At 42.5% G+C, this 9,482-nt stretch overlaps 1 protein-coding gene across 1 annotated transcript; it reads right to left on the reverse strand.

The window, feature by feature from the left end:
* Positions 1-5,564: 5,564 nt before the first annotated feature.
* Positions 5,565-9,008, reverse strand: LOC133912411 (putative disease resistance protein RGA3). Its single transcript, XM_062355115.1, has one exon. The coding sequence runs from the start codon at positions 8,643-8,645 to the stop codon at positions 5,907-5,909; it is 2,739 nt and encodes a 912-aa protein (XP_062211099.1). The 5' UTR covers positions 8,646-9,008; the 3' UTR covers positions 5,565-5,906.
* Between the last annotated feature and the right edge of the window lie 474 nt (positions 9,009-9,482).

The following is a 9,482-nucleotide window of genomic DNA, read 5'->3' on the forward strand; positions in this document are numbered from 1 at the left end:
AAAAGCTAGTAAACTTATGTGTCAAGTTTTTTAACCTATAAATAGAGGGGTAGGGCTATGAGAGAGTTTGAACTAACCATTTGAACCTCTAGTGATAGGGTTTTAGAGCAAAGGAAAATGAGTGCTTAGCCTATGTAATAAATAAGAGTTTTTAAGAGAAAAAAATATTATAATATATCTAAAATAGGGCTGACCTCCTTAAGTAATGAAGTTTATGTTTTTGCAAATGTTTGAATTCTCCCTTCTAGTCTCTCTATTAGTTTCCTTGCAAATTTGCAAGTTTTTCTTTTTCGATCGTGATTTTCTTTTTGAGCTATAATTTTTTCACCTTTGTGAAGTAATTTTTTTTTGTTACTAGAAACATAAATGTTCATATACTTATATATTTAAGAGGGTCTTGAATCCTCTTGCCTCTAGACCATTAACTTAGGGAATTACTTCTTTCGGTGACTATCCTTTTGCTTTGTTATTCATTCAAGTTCCAAGCTTTCATGTAAAAAATACTTGAATAGAGCCTATGACTCATATTTTATTCGTGGAGTCATGTTGTCTTAGAACTTTCTTTCTCGTTTTCTCTCTAAAGTTTATGTTTCTGTTTGTGTATTTTTAGAAATGTTAGGTGAACAAGAAGTATATCATCTATTTCACAAGAAATTTAGAAGACGCCTATTCACCCCCTACCTCTATTCGCCTATCTCGATACACAATTATTCCAAAAATATATATGTCTAATATCACTAAATCCTAAATCTTATGCCTAACCTATGTCCAAAACTAGATATAATGGCTAATATAGGTGGTTTGTAAAAAAATACTAAGATTAGGCTATTTACCTCCGACACTAATAAATTTTGGCAGGACTTTGCCGCCCTCCTCTCTTCTCTCTTTGCGCTAGTGGAAAATAAATAAAGTGAGCACTGTGTTTGATGGGAGAGCCCGCACACCTCTTAATTAAGACAACATGCCACACTTATAACGGGAAACAAGTGAGTGACATACGACGTGAATGCCAGCATGGCCTTGTTGTCCAGACCTAGGTGACTGATACCACATGTCGCCATGTTGGAAGAAAGATCTTACAATTGATGATAGAGTATAGAATTACAAATTTTCAAAATAAACACATATATTTGTAATTTTTATTTAAAAAATAAAAAAATCATGTCGCTGCTTCTTCGTTTTAGCGCTATATTTTCACCAGCTCTTCTTTCGTGTAAACTTACGCTTCGAAGGCCGTTTACACGTCGGTTCTATCTGCTTTTCAGCCCAATTTAACCGAGACTTAGCTGCGGCCTATGAATTTCATCTAGCAGTTCGGAACCAGCAGAGGAATATCACACAGATTCTCTACCGAGTTCCAGCTCTGCGTTTGCTTGGTTCCCATCGGTGCGGTCGCTTTGATACTTTTGTTTTGGTACAGAATCGATTTATCTTTGCGTTTCTCAAGTGGTAACCTGCAAGTTGCAACGGCTTCTGTAGCGAAGTGGACTGTCTTGTCTGTCTGTCTCGATCAGTTTTCCAGCAGGCAAGCTCTTCGGACTTCGATGTTAATGGGGTCGGCGGCGGTGCGAACTTGACCACTCGCTGCAGCTTATCCGTAAGTTGCAGAGCCGTATACAAGGAACAAACACGGTGGAAAATGGAGAGTGCTGCAAAACGGCATGCGGCGTTGTTTTCTGTACGGGCTTCTGTTCCTCCGCCTGGCTGCCGAGCATTTCGGATCTTTCGGGCACTGGACGCCTGTCCTTCGCATCTTTGGTGCGCCGGCCAAATGAGCTTGTACGTAACCGATGGGAACCTTGACGCGCTAAAAAAATGGGTCCTTAACCACGGCCTGCTCATGCCCATAAAACGCTACGCTAGCTTCCTTGTCCTGGGATGGGAGTCTGTCTGTAGCCGTGCAGCGTGCACAGTGGCCAGTGCGTGTGCGCGTGACCGCTGATCAATGGAGACATGCCGCCGCCGCGACGATCGGCTGGGCCTGCCGAGGGGGACGCGCTGTTCACGGCGACCGACCCATCAACTTGGCCCTGCATATTCGGTGGCAAGAGAGCATCTGGATTCCCCTGGCCCTGACATGACGGGTCGACGGATGGCTACCAAGTTGCCGAGCCTACACGAGCCTAGAGCGGCAATCCGCGTTCTGGATTACCATGGCCACAGGAGAGGAGTGAGCGCGCGCACGGCACCGGAAGAAGCCGCCTCTTTTGGGTGCCGCTTCGGTACTGTCGATTTCTCTGGCAGCTCGGAGCACTACATATCCACCAGCAGCTCTTCTTCCTCGAAAATTTACGCTGCGGAGATTGTTTACACGTCGGTTATATATATCTGCTTGACTGCTTCGTCTAGTTGTTCGGTACGAGCCGAGGAAGATTAACAGCTTATCCACGGCGACGAGCAGTTCCGGCTCTGTTTTTAATCAGGTCCCCATCGATCGCTTTCAATGGATCTCTGTCCTCCTTTGGATTTAATTTTAACTGTTGTAGGGGTGTGCCACTAGCACTGCATCCGTGCGTTTCCACAGTTGCCATCTGCAAGTTGCAACGGCATCTGTAGCGTAGTGGACTACCTCGATTTCTCAATCAGCTTCTCGGTAGGCAATCTCTTCGCTGTTTCAGCAGGCATCCTCTTGTCTATTAATGGCGCAGGGACATCACAGAGGGTCAGCGGCAGTGCGAACTTGACCTTTGCTGCATCTTATCGGCAAGCTGCCGAGTCGGGACGATCAATGTGTGCGCTCTTGACAAGGAAGCAAAGACGGGTGGAGAGGCGGAGTGCTGCGAAACTGCGTGCGCTGTTGTTTTCTGTATGGGCTTCTGTCTAATCTCGCGAGGGGCGATTCCTCAACCCTCGCCAGAACTTTTTTATTTTTTATAGTGAAAATGCAAACCCAAAAGTCATTCTGATTTTGATGTTCTCAAAAGTTGTTTTATTGAAAAAAACCTCCCAAAAATTAGTCTGCCTTTCAGATTCCCCTAGATTTGAATTTGATTGAAATTCAACTGAAATATATTTGAAGTTGATTTGAAATATTCCTTTATATATATGTGTATATATATATGTATGTATATATATCCTTGATTTTATGTTAGTTTAATAATATATATTTGAATTTGATTTGAATGGTTCCTTGATTCATATTAAACCAACATTTGAATCAAATCCAAATATATCTAATTATTAAACCAACATAAAATCAAGGATACACACACACACACACACACACACACACACACACACACATGTATGTATATATTATTTTGGATAAGTATTCCAAAGAGCACCAAATTAAATTCTAAATTAATCCTTGCAACAAATTGAGCTTATGCATTTAGCCAAAATAATATATTTGAATATATACATACATGTATATAAATATATTCTTATATATATTACCTTGATTTTATGTTGGTTTAATAATTATACATATTTGAATTCAAATATATTTCAGAATAATAAGATTTTATGTTGGTTTAATATGAGTCAAGGAATCTTTCAAATCAAATTCAAATATATATTATTAAACTAACATAAAATCAAGGATATATATATGGGAATATGAATCAAGGAATATTTCAAATGAAATTCAAATATATTTTAGCTAAATTTCAACAAATTCAAATCTGGGGGAATCTGGAAGCCAAACTAACTTTTGGGGGGCTTTTGGTAACAAACTTTTGGGATCTTAAAATCAGAATGACTTTTAGGGGGTTTTGTATTTTTCCCTTTTTATATTTTTAAATAAAAAAAATATAAATCTACATTTCCTATCACCCACATGTCTATAATGTCCTTTCAACGGACAACATGTTTAAAAATAAAAATTTAATATTTTAATGCTTTTAAAATTCAAAATACTATCGAAATAGTTATGAAAAATTCCATAAAATTTACATGGTATAGAGAATGCTATCATCTAACTTAAAAAAAAATCAACTCAAACAATTACTTTTGCAATGAAAAACAAATAAGACAAATTTCAGGATCATTGTACAAATCTAATTTTTGTCTAAAATTTTTTAGATGGCTAGATGATAACATCTTCTATACCATTAAATTTTTTCAGAATTTTTCATTATTATTTTGATAGTGTTTTAAATTTTGAGAGTATTAGAATGTAATATTTTTTATTTTTAAACCTATCGTCTGTTGTTGATCTTCCAACGGGCAACAAGGTGTAGATATGTAATTTTTCAAAACAAACAGATATATTTATAATTTTTTATTTAAAATATATAAATATAAAAATTCTCCTCGCCCTCAGTTTGGGCTTTTGGCTCTTTCGCCCCCCTTTGGACGCTTGTTTTCCCATATTTGGTACCCCGGCCTAATGGGCTTGTACTTCACGCGCTGGTCCTCAATCCAGACTTCTCAAGCCCATTGACGATTATAATCTTCACAGGAAGATAGTGTGTTTCTTCCCTTAAAAAAAAGCTAGTGTATTAGCAAACTAGTACTCAGTATTCAGCATACTGACAAATGAAAGGCAAAACAACAACAATCCAACTGTTGGCAATTATCTCCTTTACTTGTGAAAAGGCAGCAATGCCTATACAATTTCATTAGCAAAGCATGTCAGAGGCTACAAAGGACATACAATATTATGAGAGCAGACTACAGGTATCATTCGCATGGGCTAGTGTACCTAAAACATTTACAGGAACTACAATAGAGGGAAGACAATGAAACTACAACAGCTCAGGTAAAGGTAGAGCAGTAAGTACCGTTTAGTTTGTCATTGTGCAACGGGGATAGGGATGCCAATTTATTCCGATTATTTAAATAAATATCTAAATAGAGTAGAATATGGGTAATATTTGGTACCCACGGGTAGACGGGTACAGTTAAAACGTACTTATACCGTCTAAACCTTAACTTTAGGAATAGGGATGAAACATCAATAGATATCCATGAATCCACACTAGTTTAACTTAATTAAGTAACTAATTTTTTTATCTTATATTACAAAGTTAGTTGTGTAAGTTAAACTAAAGTGAGTATGAATCGCTCCACGCCTATCTCTACCTAGCTTCCCTCAACAACTCTCAATCTACCCCTGCCCCACCCCGTCCCTGCTAAACCATCTCATGGGTAAATAGGTATACCCGAGGACGATGAATTTAGATTGACCCTTCATCTACGAGCATTCACAGGTATACCAAGGATAAATAAAAAACCGATAAATATGGATATAGACCAACGCTACCTATACTGTCATATCCGATTACTATAACGGGGAGTATCTTTTAATGTTGAGCTGCTCCTGCTCTCACCGGAAAGCTTCATTCGTTAAAAGTTCGAGAAGAACTTACACTGCCAACAATGAACCGATCTGATTACTACCTGCTGAACGTGCATGTAGCTATACTGAAACGTCTTATGAGTTTCTAGTTGCTGCTGAAAATACAGACGCCTGATAAGAATGGCTTGGCCAGGCTATCAATTCACAAGGAGGTGGAGACTGGAGGACTACACAAGCCAAATTCAAGGATTCAACACATTGTCAGGCATAACGAACAAAACATGCAAAAGTATTCACGATCACATTCAGCAGCACGGTGCCATAAAAGAAAAGCTAAAGCTCCACATACTTATCAATAACATAAATGTTAATAGGGAGTGTACATTCCAAGAGCCAATTAAATGTTAAGGTATATCTCACACAGCAACAGATCAGAACCTGCAATAGTCGATGCTAAATCAGCGACCTAACTGAGCTGGTAAAAAAGTGACACCAGGATTCAGAGAAACACATCAAAGGGTACAGGAGACACGCAAAGGATAATGAGAAATTTAGAATGGCTATTGCCAGGACAGGATGACAAAGGAACCTCTAAATTAATAGCTCAAAAGAGAACCGACTGCAACATTTTTTAAAAGAAAATGAATCTCCTTCATGTTTCACATCAATTACTAAATTGAATCCTTTTATCAGGAATTTGCTGCACTCTCTCGGCGCCTTCTTGCAGACACCATCGCTCCAGGGCATCACATCCACTTACAGCCAATCGAGAGATGTTTCTTGGCAATATGTCCACTGCACTTATTAACAGATTCGGAGCTCCATCGATTTCCAGACAATGAAGGGCTTCTAGGTTACATAAGCCTCTGGGAAGAACTTGAAGATCAGAACATTGACGGATCGTGAAATTTGTGAGAGACCGCAGTGTCTCCACAGAAAATTGAGTGAGCCTGGGGCAAGAAACTATCTCCAGGGACTCCAGAGACGAGAGCTTCTCTACCCAGTAAGGAAGGTTTCTTCCAGGGTAATTATCGATGCGTAGATGCTTGAGGTTGGTATGTGGACAGAGTGTCTCAATGACCTTCTCACTCTCCTCTATGTGTAGCTGCTGTTCATTCGTGCAGGCGCCATCACTCCATTTCAGCATCAGTTTGTGCAAATACTCCTTTCCACTCAAATTGGCCTCCTTGGCACCATCATTAGTGGCGGCTTCCAATTTGAGAATGCAAAGTTCTCCACGGATCCTCAAGTTCTTCAACTCACTAAAGTTGCACTTGCCTCCATCACTCGTGACTACAACAAATCTGCAAAGTGTCTGAAGTGATTGTAACTTGTCAATGTTGCTTGGCATTGATCTGAAAGCAGTAACTCTATCCCAATCAATATGTAAACAGAGGTGCCGCAAGTTAACTAAGCGACTCATGCCTTCAGGTAAATTCATGAGCCAGTAGCAGTTCCTGAGATCAAGTGTCTGCAAATTGATTAGGTTGCAGACTGCTTCTGGAAGAGTCTTTATTAAAGTATTTCGTAGACTGAGGTATCGGAGGTGTATTAAGCACCCAACAGAATCTGCCAAGACCTCTAGTTCGGTGTAACTCAGATCTAGTGCACGCAGACAAGTGAACTTTAAGAATAGTGCTGATGGAACCTGATCCGAGGGCAGTTTCATCATCGGGCATAATTTCAAGAGCCTCAAATTTTCATAGTGATGAATCTTGTCAAATGCAAGAGGCCCATCCTCTGGGCACAAGATAGTTGCATAGCGAATCCACTCAGGATGGTCAACAACCTGTGAGTTGTCAGGGTTGAGAGTTAGAGATTCATGTTTAGAAACAATTCGTGCTAGTTCAAGCATCAAATTCGGCACTCTGAACTTCTGATTATGGAAGTTGTGGGAAGGTTCAAAGAATGACCTCCGTAGGAGCTCATCAAAGCATCTGCTTGCTTCCATCTCGACCCTTTTCCTTCCGTTGTTCTTAACAAGACCGTCAGCCATCCAGAGTCTGACCAGCTCATCCTTCTCAAATTCAACACCAAGAGGCAGTATAGAACAATAGGCAAAACACTGTTTGAGATGATATGGCAAGTGCTGATAACTTATCTGCAAACTGGGTAAGATAATGTTTGTGTTTTTGCCATCTTCAAGAATCTGCATTTCACTTAGTATGTTTTCCCATTGTTCTCTCTGTCCATTAGTGTCAGACAAAAGCACCCCGAGAGACTTGGCTGCTAATGGGGAACCTCGGCAGTTTTTGGCAATACTCTGCCCAATCAACTCCAGATCATGATGATCGTTGCTGCTCCACCCTGAGAATGCATGAACTTTAAGGATTTGCCAGCATTCTTCTACTTCCAAACCCTTTAAATTGATGTTAAGAATGTTGGACATCATCCTAGTCACCGTTTCTTGTTGAGTAGTGATCAGAACCTTGCTTCCTTTCTCTCCAGCAATCAATGAGGGCTTCAGAAATTCCCAGAACTGAAAGCCCTCGGCCCAAAGGTTATCAATCACCAGCAAGAACCGCATTTTGCGCAGGTGCTCACCCAGCCGCTGCTGCAATATGTCCAAGCTTAAAAACTCACATTTTTGTTCGGTCACAGCTTCGATGATCATCTTAGTGGCTCTCCTCACATCACACACATCCGGTAACCAAACCCAAATCTTTTTAGTGAAGAAATTTTCTACCTCTGGATCGTAGTAGACCAAGCGTGCCAGCGCTGTCTTCCCAATCCCTGCCGTTCCCCAGATGGAAATCACAGGAAGGTCCATGCCACTGTCAGAAATAAGAGCACGGACGATCTTCTCCTTCTCCTTGGTGCGGCCTATGGGTCTCTCGTCGCGATGCGCGGCAGCTTCAAGAAAGCTTGGGCACTGCATCGGCTGAGCCGTCCTCCTTCCGTCCCCGGCCTGGAACCGGTACCTTTTCCTGCTCTTGTAGATTTCGTCGAGGCGTTCGTTGATATTGATGATCTTACCATCCAGCTCCCAGCGCTGCCGCGGGCCGAGCTCAACGTTGGGCCAGGGCCGCCTCCGCTTCCGCGACTGCTCGGCGGTCGCCATCCTGGAGATGGTGTTCAGGCGGTCGAGCAGGGCGTCGACGTCGAATGCGGTGGCCCTGAGCTCCCGGAGCCAGAGCTTGACGGAGTCGTGGTCGACGAAGCGGCGCTGCTCGGAGTCCGTGAGCAGCGCGCGTATGCGCTCCTCCGTGCGCCGCAGCTTCCCGGCCCCGTCCTCCACCTTCAGCAGGCGCCCCCCCGTGGAATAGAGGATGCTGAAGACTGCGGTGCCGATCTGCTCCGGGATTCCGAGAGCGGTGGAGAGCTCGCGCAGCGGACCCATGTACGGACGTAGCCGATCCATGTACGGACGCAGCCAATCCGTGGGCGAACGCAGCCGATCCATGGGAGGACGAGACGACGGTGCGGCACGCCAAGAAGGGGAGAGTTGACTTCAAACTGGGAATTGAACGAGTGGAAAGGAGAACTCTTGAGCTGTGCAGAGAGCCAGCGAATCGAGAGCTCGCTTCTTGTAGAGTTGCCGCCGGTTCTTGGCTTCGAATCTGGTGGGAAGTTCAGTGGCCTCTTCCGCGAAGGTTCTTGGCAACGGCAACGATTTGGGAGACCGGGAGAGGTGGGGAAAAGAGAAGAGAACACGAGCAGCAGCCTGCTCCTCTCGGGCGGATGAACGAACGGCTTGCGTGGCTAGAGTGGACTCGGGCGAGCCCGGAGCCGGAGCCTCCAAGAACTAACAGCAAATGGGCCGGTGGGTCAACGGTGACTTGAACGGCTAGCCAGCTCTGCCCAGGATAGGAGTGTCACTTCACCCCAAAACTGTGTTCTCAAGCCGAAGGCGTAAAATATGAGCTGCTAGACTTTCTGCGCGCGCACGGAACGGGCCAGGCCAGGCCAGGATCAGAGGCAGCCGGTGCGCAAGCAGCGCCTTCCCGCGCAGACACCGGATTCCGAAGTCCGAATAGTGCCGCTAGCTGGACTTCGTTTCCGAGTCCAACGAATTGACAAACCGTTGCTATTAGGTATACTTTAGTAATCTATTAAAAAATAATATAAAAGAAGAAAAGTTGCTTATTCTTAATTTATCTATATTTACAATAAGAGTGTTATCCCGTATATATAGTATCAAAAACTATTCAGAGATAAAATCAATCTTTAAGAGATAGAGATATATTATAAGAAGGACAAATCTTTAGAGATCAAGACGGATCTAAATTCTGTTGTAAAA

This window comes from Phragmites australis, chromosome 3 (assembly GCF_958298935.1).
Source record: "Phragmites australis chromosome 3, lpPhrAust1.1, whole genome shotgun sequence".
NCBI lineage: Eukaryota > Viridiplantae > Streptophyta > Magnoliopsida > Poales > Poaceae > Phragmites > Phragmites australis.